The 23017-nt window shown below is 36.2% G+C and overlaps 1 protein-coding gene across 1 annotated transcript in view; it reads right to left on the bottom strand.

Moving 5' to 3' along the window:
* LOC131068844 (uncharacterized) overlaps positions 1 to 22482 on the bottom strand; it is a 111311-nt gene extending 88829 nt beyond the window's left edge. The window contains exons 1-4 of the mRNA XM_059214760.1: positions 22327 to 22482; positions 10743 to 10824; positions 10513 to 10609; positions 10255 to 10375 (exon numbers count right to left, since the gene is read on the bottom strand). Of these exons, the coding sequence (XP_059070743.1) occupies positions 10255 to 10375; positions 10513 to 10576 (185 nt within the window). The 5' untranslated portion in view covers positions 10577 to 10609; positions 10743 to 10824; positions 22327 to 22482. The remainder of the gene's footprint in view (positions 1 to 10254; positions 10376 to 10512; positions 10610 to 10742; positions 10825 to 22326) is intronic.
* Between the last annotated feature and the right edge of the window lie 535 nt (positions 22483 to 23017).

Genomic DNA, 23017 nt, shown 5'->3' with positions numbered 1-23017 from the left:
CGCATATTAATGCGCCTTACTTAAGATAGAATATAATTATGTTACTCCTACAAAACACATGGAGAATTCTTTAATGTAAACATACAATTCTTTTTTTTTCTCAATAACAAATATGAACTTTCAAACCAAAGCCCTTTTATAATCTAAAACACATAAGCGTTATAAGGCTCACACAAGGCTCAAGAAGTCGCAACCTTCTCTCACAAAAGAAAACTCAAATAAGAGATAATTACACATATCAAAACATTTTAATTTCTAGAGAGAGAGAGGAGGAAGAGTGATAATTATTCAGTTTGCTACATAATAAGCATTCAATATCTATCACACTAGTCCTTCAAGCGAACAACAATAAGCTAGATCACAACCTTAAACAAGCACATTTCGTACTTTTAGATTCAAGACAACATTAACCAACCCAAAAGGATTAGTCAAAGGAGTACAACAATCAATAAGGAAGGTACATACGACTCTCTTTCAGAATAAGAGAAATCGTAGACAAAGACCTCAATAAGTAGACAAAGCACATATAATCATTCCAAAGCACATATAATCATTCCAAAGCACCCACATCAAGAAGGTGAAAACAAGGTGTGAACACACACGTTACACACAAGTTAAGGTCTGCTCAATCACACTCATACAACAAGGAGGACAAGAATACAACATAAGGTCGATACACCTAACACCAACTAAGGGCACAAGCGAAACCAAAGATCCCAGTGGTGCAACATGGGCTCTGATACCAAATGTAATGCCCCGCCAGGAAACCTCGAAGGGATTAAGCTAAAATACACAAACCAAGAAAGCCAAACAAACAGACGACCTACATCCCCAACCAAAAGAATTATGACAAACGACTAACGACGCTCGCTAGGGCACGACTAGGGTCACATGAGGGTCTCCCGACCACCTAATCCAATTTCTAAGGGCCAAAGAGGAACACTCAAACCTGTGAATCCAGGTGAAGACAAACCTCGCACCTAGGCGGTACTGTACCTACAATCTCCTGCAACCATGAGTCACACAAGCATATATATATATATATATATTTTAATGAAAGTGTTAGCTCGAGATTAATAACAAGAATCAAGAGAACAATTAAACTTACATAAGAATCGATGCGAAAGCACATTAACAAGTACGCCCAATAATCACAATATCTGACTACAACATTACATAATGGTAAATCAGCCATCCAAGAATGCCACATAAAAAAAGTCAACCAAGGTCAAACCGGTTTTACAAAGCTGGCTAGGGTAGGGGCACTACAAGGAAGAAGAGATTAAATTTGTCTAAGTAAAGTTTTACCCCCCTTTGGCATGCATAAATTGATGTAAGTGAGGTCCTCAATCCCACCATGCATGCAAGGAGTGTCTAATGTGCTCAAGGTCTTCAATGCAAGCATCATCACTAAATGAGCTCCATGACTATAACAATTTTGTCTAAGTGAGGGATTAGCTCCTTGTGGCATGGGCAATGTTGTGCAAGGTAAGGTGCTAAATGCGCCCAACCTTTAGCTTAATGCAAACACCACCTTCAAATGCGCTCTACCTTGTTAGGAGAGCATACCTTCCAAATGCACACATGGATGGGTTTTACGCTAGCATCCATGCGCTCATTGAGGGGGTTATAACCTAGGGAATCAGACCTGCAAACAACAATTCAGACTTTAAACAATGAAGATCAGTCCTTGGAGGAGGAGTAACATGGTGATCAGCACCTTTGTAGAATAAAATCAGAACTAAGGGGCATAGCACTAGATCTAACCCTTACAAATTTGACTAAGTGGTATAGAAATCAAGCCTTGAAAGGTGAAGACAGCCCCAAATGTGCTTAACATCACAGTTTGTATACTTGACCTCTTTTTATGTGCTCATCTCACCTTAGTCCTGCAGCCCATGCTATGAAACCCACCCTGTGCGCTGGAGGTTGATTTGTGCCATAAGTGTGGGATGAATGAGTATCAAATTGCTTAAGTAAAAGGTCAAACCCGGTCCAGGTTTCAGAGTTGTGCAAGGGCAACATCTTAACTCCACCAAGGGTGATGGTATGCAAGCTAACAAGTCATATGCGCTCAAGCACCTTGCTATGCAAGGTTACCCCTTAATCCCACTCAGCCAAAAGGGTAGTATTGTGGAATTCAGATCCTAGAATAAACTCATCAAGTGTAGTTATGTTAGGCTTCACCTCAATCCCACCATGCAAACAGGAGGTCTGAATGCGCTCTGCAAGAAGGGGGTTCATATTCGCTCAGACCTGAGAAACATGAGCAATCAGTCAAAGGTATGAAAACTCAGAATCAGACCTGTGAAATTGAAAAGATTAAACTCTAGAAGATACATCAAACTCAGGCCTGAGTAACATGCAAATCAGACTTAAATCATCTCTTAGTTCGGACCTTAAACCACATCAAAATCAGATCTTCAAAGCATAATAATCAAAATGATAAACACAAAACTCAGACATCAAATCTTAGGTCAGACCTAATTCACTGATGGCAAGGCAGATATCATTGAATTTAACGGTGGAGTTGATTGATGGTTGCGTTTGGGGGAAGTGGCAACTTGACATTCATTTATATGCACTCATGTTGTGACATAATCACACATTGCCCCATTGCAAATGGGGACCCCCACTTTTTTGTCTGCTTTCTAGGATAGTTGTGGAGTCATTTAGATATTAGCTTTTTTGGAAGAAGTGCAAAATTGAAAAATCAAGCAAATTGACTAAGGCATGGAAATACTCTTGTCATTGCTAGCAATCACCCTATCATTGCCTAGTACACCCACTGTCATTGCTAGCAATCACCGCTGTCTATGCTAGCAATTACTTTGCCAATGCTCTCAATCACCTAAGTCATTGCTGGTAATCACCTTGCCTTTGCTTTTAAATAATTTTGTCATTGCTATCGATGCCTCATGTTATTGCTTCCATCGATTATGAGAGAAGAAAGGGTTATACCTTGAAAGATACACATCATTTAATCAATGCAATCGACAAGGAAGGATGATTCGTGCTAAATGACTACATCCAAACACTAGAACTCTCAACGATGCAAGTCATTCAAAATGGAGAGGCAAATGGCAATCTTGATAAAGTGAAGTGTATTACATTCAATGCCAGATTTTAAAATTCGAGAGAGATTGCAAGTATCAAATGCAATTTGTTAAATGAAAATCACGAGACATTTAATTTCATAGTTTTGAGCTCAAGGTTGAGCTATCAATAATCGCTGCCAACTATAATGATATTGTATTCAATGAAAAATCGCTGAGCAGAATGATGCATTCGATATATGACAAAGAGTTGGTTTGGTTAATGCAACTTGTTGAAATCAATGGAGCCTAGCAATGTTCATTTAACGGTTCGAATTACAAAACTAAGAGTTTTTTAGGTATATCAATTGCAATAATTTAATGCATGTCACCTTGTGTTGACCAATGATCAAAGGTGGCAATTCACGGGGGCTTCTATTTTCATTATATGCAGTTTTGATTTATGATTTTTTAATTGCAAAACATCAAATAAAAGATCGCTAGCTGCCTGTGATGAAGTATCGAACCCCAAGAATAAGCCCCAAATCGATCATTTCATATGATCAATTTGCAATCGATATCTCTCTTGCTTGTGCAATTTGACTTTCAGTCTGATCACTGGTGACTTATTTTATCTAAAATTGCTTAATAGGGAGAGCGATCTGGTCTTGATTCTCATCTCCACACAGCGCTTCATGAGGTGACAATTATAACCGAGGCAGTGAACAGAAGCATATCAACATCTTAAGAGAGAATTACTTTCATAAGCACAGCAAACTTACTTCATTCATGACTGCGACCTTGATTATCAATCAGTGCCATTAATACACACCATTCTGATTGTATATGCACAGATTTCATTTGTAGAGTGGTAAATTCAAGCCAGCGAATTCATCTCCAAGCAAATCGACTTCATTCCATGGCAATGAGACTTAAGGTGTGGAGAACTCACCATTACACTACGATCTCATTGGATTGACAGAGATCAGTGAACTCAATCTCAATCAATGAATTTGCCTAAGCGAACCCCCTTTGATCAGCAATTTTGTTTATTTTGGAAGGGGATTTCGACACAGCAGCAACAGCGAAGGCAATGCTGTAAATATCAACTTACAGGGAGGTCATCTAATCTACATCTGGGATTTGATAAGACCTAGAGGCTGGTATATTTCGTCAATTTCAGTCATAAGTGATTCTCTCAATGAATTTTGGTCATCTTTAATCATTTGCAAGGATTCATTATTAGTAAGGACGATCATTTTCATGGTAGGGATTGGAGATGCACCCTAATGTTGAGAGACTTAGCCTACATTATTAAGTTTTATTTGTAAATCAAATATCATTCTACAAAACTACTTTATACATTTTTCACAGGTGAAAGATGGCTGGAGAAAGGCGAGCTCTCATCCAGAAGGACATTGTACTTCAGGGCATCCAAGGAAATGACACAATCCGTCCTAAGCAAAGACAAGAACCAAGAACGTAATCAGCATAAGGAGTAATAGCAATCAACATCAGGCATTCAAAGAGACTTTTCACAATCTTGAATTTCCTTCGGAAATCCAAGAATCATTGCCAGTATAGCCAGGTGAAAGCTCCAAGTTAGAAGTGATCAAGACAAGAGACAATTTCGAAAGAGTTAATCAAAGTTAGAAGATCATCTTGAGCAAAGTCATCATCACAGCAAAAGCTTGTACGTGTTGAGTATCAAGAGATATGCTTCATTCATCTACACTTGTGATGAGTTGCCAAAATCAAGCTTGCTGAGGTGGCGCCTAGTCATCATTCATCCAATCACATTATTTCATGAGAAGGCATCCAGATTCAATGAACCTAACTCATCCATCAGAAGGAGATAACTACTACATGGGCACAAAGTTCAATGTACCTACCATCACCATCTATTGATTGAATTTTCACAGGACATTTGTCCCATGACATGTGAATATATCATTGGTCAAGCATTAAATGCTTTGTAATGGGTTCAACAAGCCCTAATTAGGGTTTCTATCTTTCAATCTTGGCCATTGATCTCAAATTGATCTGAGCCATTGAATTGTAAGGAGAGCACTATATAAGGCCTCACTTCTTCATTTGTAAAGTTAATAGTCAATAGTCAATAGTTAGTAGTCAATAGTACCAGTTCAAGAGTAGAAAATAATTAGAGTAGAGTAGGAAGAGAAGGCAAAGATTGTTGCCAAGACATTCTCGCAAGAAGCATGTAAACTTCACTGAAGATATGGTGAAATTGATATGTTGATTCAACAATTTGCATGGCCTCTACTTCTCCTTTAATTTTCATGTTGTTTAGATGAATGGAAGACTTTGTGTATGATCAATGGTGAAATTCTTATGTCCATACTACTGACACCTTGCCGATGGTAAAGTGTCGTGCGTAGTCAACTGGAATCATTCAGCTTAAGCTTAACTTCAATTATCGCTCCTTCATTGATATGCATCAACTTGATGGTGTCTATGCTTGTGGAGATGATTTGAAAATCATAAAGTTATCCTTAGAAGATCGCACTAGCCTTGTAAAGATGTTCATAGCATGTCAAAGCAAGACTTACTTAGAGTTTCATCAAAGATCGTCCATTACATTCCTAGAGTTAGAATAGCCTCCTAAACCTTATCCTTTTTCCTTTTTTTTCAAATCAAGTGAATCCCACATTCCAACATCATTCGAGCATTCAAGCATTCAACGTAAGTCCACCTTGCGATACCAGCAAAATCACATCATACACCACTGAAGCTATCCAACAAGTCAAGACCTGACATAAAAGAACCTTGAAGTCATCTCAAGTGATCCTAATGCAAATCTTCAGCATTTGAGAGTCTTTACTCAAGAGAGGATAGAGTATTCAATACTTTAGTCTGTGTTCGAAAGTGCATCAAAACACCATCAACAGCTCAGTCATGTGATTTTTAGGCAGCTGACCTAAGGGAAGAGGCACTAAAGGGCAACTTGCATTGTGCAAGCATAATGAGGATCTACACTCAAGGGTAAATCAATATTCAAGAATGGATGAGCAGCTGAATCAATGCAAGGAGGGCTTAAAGGATGAAATTCATCGAGATGGAGTCTAGCAATCAAATACCTAAGACATGCAACATGAACACTTGGATTTCTAAGGCAAGGAGGAGGTCAACACATACAACTCCCATAGTCCACATTGCAACACAAAGGGGTGGCATGTTCAAGAACTTCAAGACCAGGGTTTAATAAGGAAAGAAACATAAGATCATCTTGAATTTCCTGTGGAAATCCAAGATTAAGTATCAGAGCAATGAGGATGAGAAACATTGTGACATGGAGGTACCCTACATCAATGCAAGACATTCAGGACTCAATACTACATAACTTGCACATGATGATGAGGTGTAGGCATAATGAAGATCAAAAGTAAGTGTGGACATCACAAGGTTCTACATCACACATCATCAACATGAAGTGCAACCCAAAGTCAATATTCCCAAGCTAGAGGAAGGAAAATGCATATATGATCAAGAAGAGATAGTTTCAGAAGAGTTAAGAAAAGTTAGAAGATCAACTTGATCACAATGATGATACAATTTGAGAACATGCCCCATCATCATCGCATTGAGCTATGGATAATACCGAGTATCAAGAGATATGCCTCAATCACAAACACGTTGTGATGGTCCACATGATGCAAGGTGAGGTGGCATCCAGTCATCATCAAATCAATCAAGTCATGCCACATCAGCACGTCCAAATTCATTGAACCTGATTCATCTAAAGAGGGAGCAAGCGACACATGGCATTGCATTGGAGATTGTTCCATGTACCTAACATCAATCCCTATTTGTGCACATTCAAAGAAGGACATGTGTCCATCACGATGTAATTATATCATTGGCCAAAATGAAGTTAGTTGTAACTAACACTACTTAGGGTTTTATTGTTAAATCTTGGCCATTGATTCCAAAGCAATCCGGACCATTCATTTGTAATAGGGATATCTATAAAAGGCCTAGCCTTTCATTTGTAAAGGTTAATAGTTAGCAGTTAGAAGTAGAAGTAGAGTAGGAGGACGAAGCTAGAGATTGTTGCCAAGACTTGTTGAATGTAATACATGATTTTCATTGAAGCATGGTGGATCTCTATGTGTAATTTCTACATGTTGCATGATTTCTTGTTACTTCTCCAATTTAGTTGAAGTTCATTGATCTTAATAGAGAAATGCAATGATATGTGATGAATCCCTTGGTTCATACTATTTGTGGTTTGTTGATTGTAAGCTACAATGTAAAGTTAGCCTTAGCCTAATCATTGTACTAAGTTCGATTGTGGATAATTGTTCAAGTTGCGCTAGCATTGAGTATTTAGATGATGTATTCGCAATGTGAAAATCTTCCATTTCCTTAAAAGATTGCATCAGTTTTGTGTAGTTGTTGTTATCATGACAAAACAAGGCTTGATTTGAAGGAATATGTCTATCAAAGCATCACCCATTATCATCATTGTTCTTAGGAGTGGATTAGATTTCCTATCCCTTATCTCCTTTGCCTTTATCTTCCAAGAGAGTAGAGTATAGACTCCACGCTCCAGCAGTGTTCATAAACGTAAGTTCCCTTGTGATTCCAACAATATCACATCATACATCACTGAGTCTATTCAAAGCATAAAGTCAATTGTTTGCATTGTAAACCTTGGAGTCATCTCATTTGATCATATTCTTTAGCATATGAGATTTCTTTGTTCAAGAGAGGACAGAATACTTGGTATTTTATTCTGTGTTCGAGATGTCCTAAAAAACACGTCAACAATACATACTATCCTTAATCCAAATTAAAGCTGTGGTTTTCTGTATATATTTCAGAACTGATTCTTTTATCTTCTTTCATTTTTCCTCCACCCTTCTCCTTGGAGTATCGATCTGCATTATATACTTCTCAATCAGCCTTGGAAGTTCATGTCTCTTCATTGCTACGTGAGGGGACGTCTCTTCATGATCTCTTTTATACTTCCTTGGTAAAAGGGTCACCACCCTTTATTAGAATTGGGTCACAACCCTTCATTGCTACCTTATAAAATAATATATTTTTTCCCAATTGTTCTCACTTCTTCCCCAACTCCAATGAGACCTTCTTCCCTTTATATCTTCCATTATGAGGGAGAAATCACACCCCTTCAACATGCCTGCCCTTTTGAAAGGGTCACAACCTTTCACAGTCACCACCTTTCAAAAGGGTCACAACCTTTCATAATTTATGCCCTGTGTTGGAACTTGTTGAAAGTGACTGCTGACCTGTGTTGAGTCTCTTCCCTGCCTTTTCAGAGGTGATTGGTTAAGTTGGAAGCAATTTTTTTTGTTGGTGACCCTTGGTGAGTGCCCAAAAGGAGTTTCAGGACTGGTGACAAGCAATTTACTGCTATTGCAGACTGTGTTAGACCATGTTGCAGACCTGTCCACAATCAGTTTGTTGTTTCGGAACCTTGTGATTCACCATTGGCTCCTATTTTTGAGGTGTTTTCATACTTATGATTATGAATCTGTCAATGTTATGTAATAAACTGTATGTTTGAATTTGTATTCATCAAGAAATTGGTGTTAGCAGCAAATTGCATGTTATAAAAGACATATTAGACTTATAACAGCTGCAAAACTATCAAATATATGATCATGCTGTTAAGTTCAATTGCCAAATTTTCAAAAAAAAATCAGGGGGTGTCTTTACACTATATTATAATACTAGTTATCATCTTTTTGTTGTTCACGATTCTTATTTATCGCTGGTTACTGTTGATAACTTTGTGAGAAATATATTGCTGCATTGTAATTTCTGCAATTTAAAATAAGTGATTAGATTTCTCATTAATTGCTGCCACCTCCTTTCCAGTATATTATGTGTTGAAGTTTATATTTACTCCTGCACTTGATATATTTGCAATTGACAATGTTTGGCTGGGTTTGGATACCTGTGATCTGAAATAGGCAATCACATGTAAAGTTAATTTCATTACTTATGCTGATCATGCAAGGACAATGTAGTAGGGCAATATTATACATGATTGCATTGCTGATCTGTTAGTAGAAATTGCGATCTGAAATTATGCATTAGTTCTAACTATTATTATTATCGTTGGCTATGCAGTCTGAAGCTAACCCAAGTTACCGTTGTTCGAATGTTTTAAAATATTATTTATGCTGACAAATGCAATTACGTTGTTTACATTTCAGCTACTATCTCGGGTTGCTTAGGGTTTCCCATACTTTCATTTCCAGTAATAATTCTAAAAACTTTGATTCATACATTACCTTCAGGATTATTTAGTATTTTACATTCACTCATAGCTAACATTCAGTCTAAAAATTACATGTTATTTTTCAGCATTTGCAAAGGGTTTGAATTTCAAAGAATAATTTTCATTTGTGAGTTTTCTATAAATCAGAAAATACGAAAAAATTACATATTTTTCAAAAATCCTGAAAGGGGGCATTACACATTACCCATTACCCATTTCTGAACAATGAAAAGGATTCTCTGTTCCTACATGAAGATGATTGCGTATCTTGAATCTTTGTGCTTTTCTCTATCTTGTACAGTGGTACATGTATTTTGAATGCTCGCTCATTCTATCCTTGACCTTATTTTTGTTTTTTTAAGAAATGAAGTACACCATGCAGTGTAAAGCAATCATTGTCCACAAATTCATATTGTGTAATGCCCATTATCTGATTGGAATGCTCTGTAGAATTAAGTACACCATGCAGCATAATGCAATCATTGTCCACAAATTTATATCATGTAATGTCCATTATCTGATTGGAATGCTCTGTAGAACAGAAGAATTGGTAATATAACCTTGAAATTTTGCAAATTAAACAGAAAATATCCAGCTAACCTCATTTCATAAAGAAAAAGTTTCATGTTCTCGTTTGTGCTCTCACAAAACTGTCTGGTATTTTGAAGGATATGTCAAATCCATAGCCTCTACTTTCACAATACAAAACAACAAATGTTTTATTGCTTAAGATCTTGTCATAGATATAATACTCCACCACAATATCACACCATTGCTTAGAACAGACAAGAAGACAACAAAACCAGGACACAAGAAAGCAAAGTGAACAAAAAAATACCATAAAACTAAGAGGGGCCCATCACATACGATATAGTAAACAAGAACAAGACTTAAAAATATACGAAAGCAGAAATAAGTAAAAATAAATTAAAGATTGATAATACCAACCATGAACTTCCAAGCATGCATTGTTGGATCTCTTGCAGAGCAAGTGGGGATACATTCATCAGCACATCACTGACTAGATCCACAGGAAGTTGATCCAGACATTCTTTCCATTGATATACATCTGTATCAAAAATAAGAATGAATAGAAAAAATAATATTAATTTATTTGTACACAAGTGGTTTCAATATATAAAATTTAAAAACTCAAAATATTAGAAAAAACTCAGGCAAAAACAAAAGGAAGAATTATCAACTTACTTTTATCAATTAATGATGTCAACACCTTATGGCAAAGGCATAAAAGAGATGGCACGTGTTCCATCAAATCCACCAATACTTGATTTATGCTGTCCTTCTATGTCAATGTACAGCAAATACTAGAGAATTTAGAAATAACAAGAATAATGGGTGTATCACTATAATCTTAACATGTATTGAATACTATAATATAAGTAATAATTTACAACATAAAAGAAAAACAAATATACCAGAATATGTTGCTTTGATTGTGTTTGTTTCCATCCCCGGGCCAAGAAATGTGTATTATTTATTCAGTGGATGCTTGTTTCTCTGCATAAGCAAGAGTTTAATTATCAAAACCCTTGTCCCACTATAGGCTACACTAAAGACCCTAACATGAAGGAACATCAAAATTAACCACAATAAACTAGAGCATTATGAGTTTCATTAAGGCTCAAGGATATAGTCATGAAGCCCAAATAGATGTTTGGGATCCTCCATCACATAAGAAGAACAAGTGAGCACAAGAACTTGCCAACATAGCGGATGGATACACAGAATGCAACAACTTTTATGTCATGGGAGAGTTCGGCATAATATTGGGCAGGCCAAGGATAATACTATGGGAGATTTCATTATCAAGTTGAAATCCAAAGGAGAGGAGGTACAATTTCAAAACATTGAAGTAGGCGATCCAAGAGCCACAATGGTCATGTGGATGGAAGATCATTGGGTGACAATGATATCTTTTTCAATTTTTTCCAAAGATGAGATGCTTGATGAAAACGATGTTTGATCTAACTTGGATATGTTCAAAATTACACTCCTAAGAAGGCCACCAAAAAGAATAATTGTAAGATGGAACTCTCTTGTTGAGAATCAACACCTCGACATAAAAAGGATATGTATTTACTATTGGTTACAATAAAGACATGCCAAGAGCCACCTTGAGTATGGTTCCTGATGATAGATCTGCTGCCCTCAACAGTTCCAGTATTGCCCACACTTTCCTTGCAGCCAAAGTGGAATCTTCAGTCACATGGTGGAGGATTTTCCAGCCTATTATCATCATTGAGATGTTTGCAACTGGTACAAGGTGGGTTTCCACCATGACATTTCTGATTCCGAGCAAAGGAACACGGTGTTACAGCCATTATATGATGTTATCTTCCATGAGAAGCTATATACATGCAGGTTTTGGAATAACTCCTTGGTTAATGTAGTGTGTAGGAGGTCTCAGTTATTGAGGTCACTAAGCACCATCATTCCAGCTTATATAGTGCTATTTTGGCAGAAATTTCAAATAACATATGACTGTTGCAGCCACTTTACAGCTCCCATACAATCTGATCCATGCCATTTTCTGAAAAGTGGAGCTGGTGGTATCACCATCAGATTCATTGGAACATGTGGTAATTATTATGTAATGCATTGGTTATTTGTATTTAAGAAGCTTGTTATAGAGATGAAATCTATGGGGAAGGAGGTTGTGTTTCAAAGCATCATGGATGGACTTCCAAAAACTGTCAAGGCTAAGTGGCATGTACATCAAGGGGTGACAATCAGATTTCATCTTTAGAGGGATAATCAATTAAGGGAGCTCACCAAGAAATGGAGAGAAGAGACATAAAGGAGGTATCTTTCATATGGAGAAATCTACTAGAACAATACAAAGATACGTCAAGGATGCTTGTAAGTTTAATGGAAGAAGCCTAAATTCCAATTTGATTGCACAAAACTACAAACCAGGTATAAGGGGAGGAAGTGACGCACACTTATTGCAACCAAATTGTGAAGGAAAAATAGCAAAAACTGATGTCCACGTGATTTTCACTTTTGGGATTGCTATTATCATCATTACATGGCATCATTTGCAGCCACATGGATGTTCTCATTTGTAGAACTGAGTAATTTTAGTTTGGCATGATTATTGTATTGTTATCAATTTTTGTAGGGGTGCTTCAAGCCTCTATATTTCTAATCTTTATAGGGTATGGTAACTGCTGTACCATTCTTCTATTGCTAATTGTAATTTCTGCCCATGGTACAGTGATAAGAGGCAAAGTCAACCTAAAAACTAGGGTAGTACCACATGAGGAATGGGATATTTCAATTTGTGCAAAATATCACCAACAAACTAGGAGAGGGATGAGTGGTGATGAAGGATTGTCATTGTATGACAGTAGAAGCACTCCCGACACAGCTATGGACCTACTTTCTGCCCTAATTCTACTGTCATCAAAAGGTTCGAGTTCAAGTTCGAGTTCGGCAACAATAAAATTCGGATGAAATTCGATGAGGGTAAAAAATTCGAAAAAAAAAAAATCGAGTTTAAATCCGCCTTATAAATTTATTTATTTTTTAAATATAAGTAATATAATTGTAAATGTACAAAATTATCAAAATAGTTTAACATTGTTAATAGAATTTGAAATCATTATACAAAGATGACATATTTATAAAATACAAACCATAAGAAACAAGTGAAATCAACAAAATAAAAACATTAAACTTTACTTTTAAAAATATAAAATGAAAAAATATTATTTTTTATTTGTAACTTTAAAAACAAAATAAAAAACTCTAAATTTTATTTAAAAATCAAAATCAACATCATTACTATATTTTATTTAAATAATAATTTTTTATTCTTAACATTAATAAAATTCATTTCAAAAGAAATAAAATAAAACAATCATCAAATTTTAGTTTACAAAACATTAAAATAACTATATAGGCTTTTATTTTCAACTCTAAAACTAAAAATAAAAAATACTAAATTCTTTTTTAAAAAACATTTATATTTTTAATTCTAAAAGAAAAATAAAAACACTAGACTTTATTTTTAAAAGCATAAAGTAATTTCTATTTATTTATTTCAAGTTTAAAAACAAAATAAAAAATACTAAATATCACTCTATTTATAAAACATGATTATTAAGTAAATTACAATAGTAGTAAATTTAAATATATTAATTATTAATTTTTTAATGTAAATTTTATATAAATAAGATAATAAAATGTAAACATATTGTTTGAAACTTAATAAAATATAAAAACTTTAAGGGAAACCTAAACTTAAACTACACATGTCGCGGATGGCAGCTTAGCTTGGCAATGAAAATTTAGCAATGCAGATCGCGACGCAAGGCAATGTAAATTCGTGGAAATTTACTAATTAAAGGCAGTGCTGCATACAATTATTCATGCTCTCTTCAATAAATTTTCCAGCCTTCCCATCACGAAACACAAATTCATCCCTTCAAACCTCAGTCCTCTATCACGCATACAGAAAGAAATTCCCTATGCCCCAGCTGTCAGCAACAGAAAATATTCGAGAAAAAACTATCCAAAAACCCTAAAAAACACTTTATCAAAATATTTTTTAATAAAAACGAAGTCGCCCTTCTTCGGTACGAATTTCAAACAAATTTTAATGAATATCATGTAATTTTTATAAGTTAGCTGAATTCCGAACTTGAAGCCAAAAATTCAGCAAAACCTGTGACACAAATTATCAGACGCTCCATTACTTCAGTAGCACTCACACAAGTTTTACAAGGATTCCCAGCCATGAAAAGGAGTATTTTCCGGTTGGTGATGGCTAACAAACAGTTTTCAATTCTTATATAGCTACCCATTGCTTCTACATTGATCACACTACTAAATTTTGCAGGGGTTTGTCATAATTGTAGTTGTTAGATCATTTCTATATTCTCGGCCTTAAAGTTTTCAGCCAGAAACAGTTGTACTTTTGTGGAAATTGGGATTCCTTTCATGCCTACTTGCAAGCTTATTCGCATCACACTTTGGAGGGACCAGCCCACAGTGTGAGATTAATTTGTAATGTCCCCTTCTTAGCCAGTGTCAGCGGATCAAGGTTAGTCTATGACCAATTCCTAGTAGACTAACAAGATGGACAGAGAAACCATTTAGGGTTGGTTTTCTAAGGTTTCAGACAGCATATCTAAGTGGTTCAGGAGATATCAAGGCATTATTTTGTGATATTACAAAAGGTTGCTAAGTTAAACCAATATTTAGCTTATTTAAGACTCCTCGAAAGTACGTATTATGATATGATTCTAGAGAGAGAATATGGTGTCTCAGGAGAGAGAAAGTGGAGCTCACTGCGTTTTGTGGTTATTTGTAATATTACAAATGATGTTAAAGGTGACATTGAAAGAATTATTAAATTATGAAAATGACTTTATAATAAAGCCATTAGAAATAATAAAAAATGAGTTTGATACAATGTGGATGCCACCTTATTTGAGACTATTATGTCATAAAGTGGGAGAAAATAAAAGTAAATTGTAATACCCCTTGTAAAGTTTTATCACAATTTGCTGTTATGAAGCTTAAGAAATATTATCAAACACTTGGCATACAATGTCTGAAGCTGCTGTTATGAATTTTCTGATTGTTTTCCTTGAGTTCATAGGCTGCAAATGAGGTTATTGAATGCTTTTGACAATGCAAGGTTGTTATAGAAATGATATACTAGCTGTTTCAGATCTTTGGCATACATGTAAATGACTGAAATAACCAGTACAGCTAGTTGGAATAAAGACAAACACTTATCATGCTTCCCAATACACGTCTACAGCCATTAGGCATTTTAGCAAATAGTTGGCATACAAGCCTTATGCTGATAATAAATCTACTTCAATGCCTAAAACTGATTGCAAGGATGATGCAGACTACCTCCATTTACAATGCTAATGATGCTGATTAAGACAGCAGACAATACCAACATGAAATCATGAAGCTATTTCAACATAATAATCAAATATGAAAACCTGGAAATGACGGCAGCCCACATAGGTGGATCTATTCCTCTAAATGACCTTGCTCTTGTCTTCAATGATGAGGCGCCTAGCCTCCCAACCTCCCAGCAACACTTCTCTAATTTATTCAGAATTTTTGGTGGTCTCTAATGCTGAAATCAAACTAACCCTAGGGCACATATCTCACATGAGGTACGGCTGGGATATACAACAGTTGTACGGCTTGTTAAGGAATGTCAACACCTTGCAAAGGCCTGTGCAAATCTTGCTCTCCAATCTGATTATTAAACTTCTTCAATCTGCTGATAAAAATTCTCTGTATTACCCTCCAATTTGCCCAAATAGAACCTCTGTATGAAGCTCTCATGTATGCCAAATTCAATGGATATTTCACCACCTCAAATGGCTGGTATACTGAAGAATTCTCTCTCTCCAATGGCTGATTGCAGACAGAAACCCTTGGCTTCTCCTCACAATTCATGAAATGAAGAAAATAGCTCAATAGAATGAATAGCTCGATTCCCAAGGCAAGGTATAAATAACTCCAAAGAGGAGGTCGATTTCCTCAAAAAGCACATTAATAACAATTAAATGTTATAACATTTGCATCTTTTAATAATTCACCCTTTAAACACCTTGGAATAGACACCCAATATTAAATATTCATTTGGCCCCCTTTTAATGATGAACATGACCCTTTCTTTATGAAATAATAATAGCTTATGATATAACATTAAATGGCCTCATAATAAAAATTATTAATAAAGTTATCACTTTATTAATAATCAAATAAGCATAACTCCATGATTAATCAATATTTTTACATTTTGTCTGCACTGGGGAGTTGACCATTTTATGCTCTGTCCAACCCACTGACTTACTAAAAATAGAAAGGGTCCCTCTCGATCATCCTCTGACTTACTCTAAATAGTAAGTGTGGCAAACAGAGCCCTGAAAACACCAAACGAAAGCCAAAACTAGAAACCACTAAACTCTGGAGACGAAACAAGCCTCGGGAGACCCTCTATCCATACTCATTAGCCTACGAGGGTCAGAATAATAGGCTAATCATCCAAAATCCATATCTGCTGAAATGGGGACATTACATAAATAAAGTTATAAGTTGGGCACTAGAGGAAACCCTAATTAGGGCATACCTTTTGGGAGACTATTTAAAAGCAACTTGGAGTTCATTTTGAACATGTCTTGGTGAAATATTTTCTTACTTTGGCCTCCTAAGAGGAGCTTGTTTGAACCCTAGAGTTTAGAGCTGCTTATGGGGACAAAAACCTCCATAGGTAAACACACTTGCTGTTGTGAGAGATCAACGAAGAGTGTGCAAAGAGATCCTATTTGCAGGAATTTCATTTGGGCTTCAAAGAAATTAGTTTTGAAGTGATTTTCTGGTTGTGTCTGAGTGAGGTGTCTTCTTGCTAGAACGACCCCTTGTTGGGCACATTCGGAGAAAAGCAAAGCCATTACCCTTGCTATTTGGTATTGGTTGTTTAATTTTTTCACCATCGATAAAGATAGAGGCAATTTTGTTGAGAGTTTCCAAGCTTTTTGAGATTTTGAATCAGATTTCTGAGTGAGGTGCTTGCTTGTGAGGCCAACCCCTCTTGGACAGCTTTGGAGCCTAAGGAAAGCACTACAACTACTATTTAGTGTTGTTACCAGTCAGTTTCATCTTCTGCAGTGGAAAGGGCAGTTTTGATTGTTGGATTCAAGGGATTTCAGGGGTTTGTGGACTAATTTTTTTGAGTCAACTGCCTACTTGTTTAGCCGACCCCTTTCTAGGCCATATTTGGAGCTAGAGACTATTTTAATACTGTCCAACCTTTGGTTTGCAAGGCTCTAACATTGACAGCAGTTTATATAAGTATTTCACCATATTTCAAGGTGTTGGGGTGATTACAAAAGCAAAAATCAGAAGTAGATCAGTCTGAACCAGCTCTTAAAGAGGAGGGTTTCCTAAGGACAAACACTCACCTATTGAAAGCAAACTTCTACATCTAGAGCGCCGTGAGAAGACTTAACACTTGGAAATAGTTTGGGAGTGGAAAGGAAAGATTTGCAGCTACTGCAACCCATTTTCTGAGTGACCTATGTGGCTGCCACCTTCAAAATCAGATCTTGTAAAGGGGTAATGCTTCATACCCTAACTTAGAAATATCAACGGGTATGTCCCCTTCTAGTTGTACTTTCGAACTCTAAGTAGTTAAGATTAAATCGTCAGTAGTTTCAGGTCTGATAGTTTCAGTCTGACTTCTATATCAGACCTGAAACTTTTGTAATCAGATCTATGATAGTAATAAATTAGTTTATCTAAGGTTGAGTTATCATATCTCTTGATTGCAAAATAGAAGTACTTGTTACTATTGTTGTTTATACATTGAAAAAACTCTCAAAACATCATACAATCACACAAAATCAGTGTGTCAGTTCCAAACCAGAATTCAAAGGCAGTTCATGGTGCCCAACACCAAGGTGGTACATTACATTATTGGAGCGCAGAGATATAGTCACAGATCAAATGTCTGGGATACTCCATCATATGAGATGACCCCATGGGTACAACAAGGAGAAAGGGGTAAGTTCCTAGGGCAGTTCTTGGCCTTAAAGGAAGAAGATTTGCATGATTTGGGTAGGAGGCATCATAGAGGGAAATTTGCAAGTGTGAGAGTTCGATGGAGTAGATTCCGTGTAGATTATTGGCAAGGTTTGATCCACTCGACAAATGTGGGGTTTGGATGTTCTGAGCAAGGTGGCAAAACTCCTCTTGGTGATTCAATGGTATTGATGCATCCATGCATGCATGACTTTCTTTGGCGGAAGTTGTTTCCAGAAAATAGGTATAGGGAAGCTAATGGAACACATGATGTTGACATGAAGAAAAAGGATCTCCCTAATTTATCATTGCTCGAGGGCAAGCAATTTGGGGAAAGGAGAATTGTCATGTCCCTTCTTATGTAGCCAACCCTAGTGCCCTAAATAAAAAACAAAAATAGAAATAAAAGAAATGCCTTTAAACACTATACATATATATAATACCAAACATTTAAATATAAAATATATAAACATAAAATCAATGTATATTCGAATTGGGTGCCAAAATAGGTCCTATGGAACCAAATCCCAAGAAGGTATAAAAATAAGTTTCCATTCTTCGCTTGAGTAATGGATTTTCCCAAATTTAACATTGTTGGTTCAAATCCAATCTTCTGCAATTGAAGATGAAACCCTTTAACTGCAACATCTTAAGGTTAAGATGCCAAACCCTATCCTTGGCAATTCTATATAGGAATCGCAATGTGTTAATCAATGTATTATTTCAGGTTATTTTGTATCAAGTTGCTGCCAAGTGGCACACCAAATTAAGAAAAGGGTTTAGTGATTCATCTTCAACCCTGCACCTAAAGGTGGATACCCCAGCGATGCTAGGTTGATGACCTAGAAAAAATATTGTGCAAGTAAGGTGTTTCCAGCTTTGTGGAGTCAACACTATAGAAGAAGCAATAATCAGATCATTTCCTGTCAATTCCTTCATGACCAGACTGGGCTATTTATACAAATATCCAGGTTGCCAGATCTAGACCACCACATTGACAAGGTGCCAATCATCCAGTGGTGTAAGGGCAATCTTGCATCTGTTGATTGTAATTAGGGAAATGACGGATTCCAATTGCCTTGGGCAACATTGGAATCCGCCCAAGGGGGCCAGCCCCCTTCTCCAACGTATAGGGCTGGGCCCTATACCTCATGGCACCTCTTAAAGAACCCCACGCTACTCCACGCCACATGCAAAGGTCCAACCCTATCTAATGCATTTCGGATTAAAGGGAAAACAATAAATTAAAGGTCAAGCCGACATAAATGGATCTTAGTATAAGCCGACATAAATGGATATTGCATCATATAAATAAAGATACTTTTCACCTGAATAAAACACATTCATTTCTTTCATTATTCCATGCGAAATACACGCATCTGCCTAATGCGAGTTAAAGGAGCAATGTTACAACTGCTATTACAGCGAATTACCTCTGCTATATCAGCGAACTACATCTACCAGTAAAAGTGCGAAATTCATCCATGAGCAAAGTGAACTGATGTTGCAGTCCATCAAAGTGCAGAGTTCATATGCAAATATTGCAGACCTAGGGTTTGGACCTGATTGTTGTTGGAAGTATTAAAGGGGGCAGATGTGACAACTTGATGCTTGTGAAAGTGCAGTCTTGTGGAAGACATTATCAGTCCTAAGTGCAATCACCTTCAAGTACTTGAGATAAGTGTTGTAACCTTCATATGAATATAATCCATAATCAGATCTGAGGATCTTTTCTGGCTGGGTTTTTCCTCCTAGGAGGTTTTCCCAGGGTAACCGTGTCTTGTTCTTATTTTGTTTCTTTCTTTGTTATGCTTAAATCTGGAAATCTACATACCCTTCATTTAATCAATTTAGTTAGTAATTAAATTCTGATTTTCTGAGTTTACATTAATCTGAAAGTGTTAAAATCAACAGCATCACCCAAAAATATTGTATTTTTCCTTCTTTTTTTGTAGTAAGCTTTAATTGTTTTTGAGCCCATGGTGAAATGGTCAAAAATATTCACCTGCTATTTTTAATAAATTGGCCTATTCGAGTTTGTATGGACATGAAAACTGATCCCAAGGAGTGAGATTGAAAAATAAAATGATTGGTGAAATAATCATCTCAATATCCTGCATTATGTGGAAGATATTAAAATTTCCATTCCAAGAAATTTCTCCAATGAAGTTTCAAACTCAAAATTAAGGACATTAGAAGCCCTGGAAAAGTTTGAAATTTGGACAAATAGATCTTCAGATGTATTTGACTTTATAAATCTCTTCACAAGCTTTCCAACAATATGCTATAATACTAAATCGGACGCCGGAGTCAAAAGTTATGGCTCTCAAAAGTTGTACCACCGAAGCTCAAGTTTCAATGAAAAATCTACCTGGGCGGGAAAATGAACCACTGGATTGTTGGGTACTAAAATGAAGAAAATTACACTTTCTAGAACATTCGAAGGCAGTTATTGCTGCTAAATAAAGAGGTGAACTGAGGATTGTAGGGGGACAGCTCCATCAACACAGATTGTGACTCCAAATTGTAGAGTTTTCTTACAAAGTTGATTTTCTTTGTAAGGATTTGAGCCCATGTGGCTGTAGCATGTAATTTTTTCAATGTTGATTTTCATTGGGATAATAGAAAGCAAGTGTTTATTTCTTTCATTTTAAGTTTGTTCCTTTGTTGTTGTGTGTTTGGGTTTGTAAGGGGAATACCCTTCATCACATTGTATTGACAAGTTGCACGTTAGCAAACACCTAGAAACACTGATGCAAACTCAAATCACCATAATAAGGATGCAGATAAACAATACTCAGACCTCCAAAACAACAAGAGCACTATAGCATAATCAGAACAACCCATAACAGGGCACAGATCAGCAATTCTCAGTTGCCATTGTCAAAACTCACAACATACCCTAGAGAGCTCAACAAGGGGCAAAGTCGATGCTTGCAATCTGTCCTACATTGACAGGACGTAGATCACACTCAGGATGCCACATTGGCAAGGCAAACACTCAGATTGCACGCAGGAATATCTGATCTGTGAGTAATTATTGTCATTTTGATTTTTACCAAATTTGTGTGATATTTATAAACCCCAGATGATTATTCAGATAATTACATCAGTTTGAAGGGAATTATCACTGCAAGGTCACTGTATCTCAGACCTGAGTGTATATCAGAGAGTTCTATTGCAAAATTAAAGCTACAGCAATTTCAATGTATAAAATTTCCAACTCTGACCGTTTGGATCAGAATTGTAGATCAGTAGTTTGATGTTTAATCTTTGTTTGACCGTCTATCCTCTCTTAATGAAGAAATCTGGGTAGTCAAAATTGCATGACAGACTGTAACCAGGCATCAAAACATAATTGAGTCTCTATCACAGCCTAGGGCTATCGCAACTGCTAAGCCTATGTATTCTGTATTGATGATAACCGAACATCAATTAATTTACCAGCAGCTAGTTTCTTTGCAATTCTTTACAAACTTTCAAAAATATAAAAATCATTACCATTCAAAAGAAGGAGCAGTAGAGAGATTAACTTCAGAACAGTTCGGTATTCCCCCAGAATTGCACATTTAAGCACTTTCTATATCATGAAGAAGAAAGAAAAACCAAGATACCATAAATAACTAATAATAATAATTGTACTTAGAAAAAAAACGGAGAATCGATTTGATTCGTAACCTTGTGCCATTAATACTTTAAAAAATCTGAAATTACATTTAACTTATTTAGAGCTAGAGGACCAACATCCTAAGAGTTCAATGGCGAGGATGATCAGCAATCTGAAAAGCATTTGAACATTAGCGTAAGGAATGATTCTTTGACAACCACCTGATGGTCAGATAACCATAAAGCCTCGTCAATGACAACGAACTTTATTACCGCCATGAAACTGTGCCGAGTGGTTGATGTTTCTTTAAAATTTACCCAAAAATAGAGAGAATTTAGAAAGTGTATCCTTACGGGTCTATTATATATAGTTTCTTAGAAGTCTGCAATCTTGCCCCATTGCAAGACTTCAACAACTAGGCTAAGAATCAGACAGCCAATAACCTTGCGGTGGCGTGTGTTCGAATCCTGAGCCTCGGCCGTTAGAAATCAAAACATATAGAAGAAGAATGTGGGCTTCAAATATAACACTTGCATAGCTCCGTTTGGACTCATCTAAAACAATGCCGATAAAATAACTGAAACGTCTATACATCCACAGATCTCGTTAGCGGGGAATTGGAAGGATGGAAAGGTAAAGTGTCGTGTAAAAGCGACAAATAGTTCCAACCACTTAACTGAGCGTTTGCCTTGTTTGCCCCAAGAAAACTGCTACATGTTCCATTTGTTTGCAAATACCGAAGGGACAAATTTAACACAGGTTTTGCCGATAAATTTTCCTTAAATTAATGAAAGATTTCAGGCTGAAAGCTAAAAATGTTTAATGTCTACCTCTGATTTCGCTTATTCGGCTGGATCATGTTGAAATGGAAACATTCGAGGTTCAGATCACAGTCGAAGTATATTTGGAGGGAGCGGCATGACAAGCAGGGAGAAGCAGACCGGTTCAATCAAATCGTAAATAAATTAAAAAACAAAATGATATTAAGCCAAGCAAACTCTACGGTCAATAAGTTACTACTAACTACTAGCCATGAATTTTTGAGTTGTTTTTTAACGAATAAGGTTTTTACTATTTTCAAGAATTAAAAGAATAAAATATATCATTTAAATATTAAGAAGGTATAGGATCAAATTAAAAATAAATAGCAATTGCACCTTGGTGTGCAATGGGTATATCGAAGAGGTATGAAGTTCAATTAAAAAAATAATTTGGTTAATTTTTACATACAATAATTGTGGAGTACATGAGGTCAATTGGTAGGCAATTAGTTTTGGAACTAGGATCCAAACATGATTGAAACAAAACGTTGGAATCGTGAAGATGGTCAAGCTCCATTAAGAATAGGATCACGTTATGTTTGCAATAAGGAGAGTGGGAGAGTGATGGAGAGATGGGCATATAAAGAGGGATAGATAGAGGGGGGAAGAGTGAGAAAGACAAAGAGAGGGAAAATAGTGAGAGAGATAGGGGATATAGATAAAGATAGAGATGGATATGGATATGGAGAGAGAGAGAGAG

This window comes from Cryptomeria japonica, chromosome 11 (genome assembly GCF_030272615.1).
Source record: "Cryptomeria japonica chromosome 11, Sugi_1.0, whole genome shotgun sequence".
In the NCBI taxonomy this organism is placed as follows: domain Eukaryota; kingdom Viridiplantae; phylum Streptophyta; class Pinopsida; order Cupressales; family Cupressaceae; genus Cryptomeria; species Cryptomeria japonica.
Note: the sequence above shows the minus strand (reverse complement) of the source record. Positions and strands in the feature narration are given on the sequence as shown.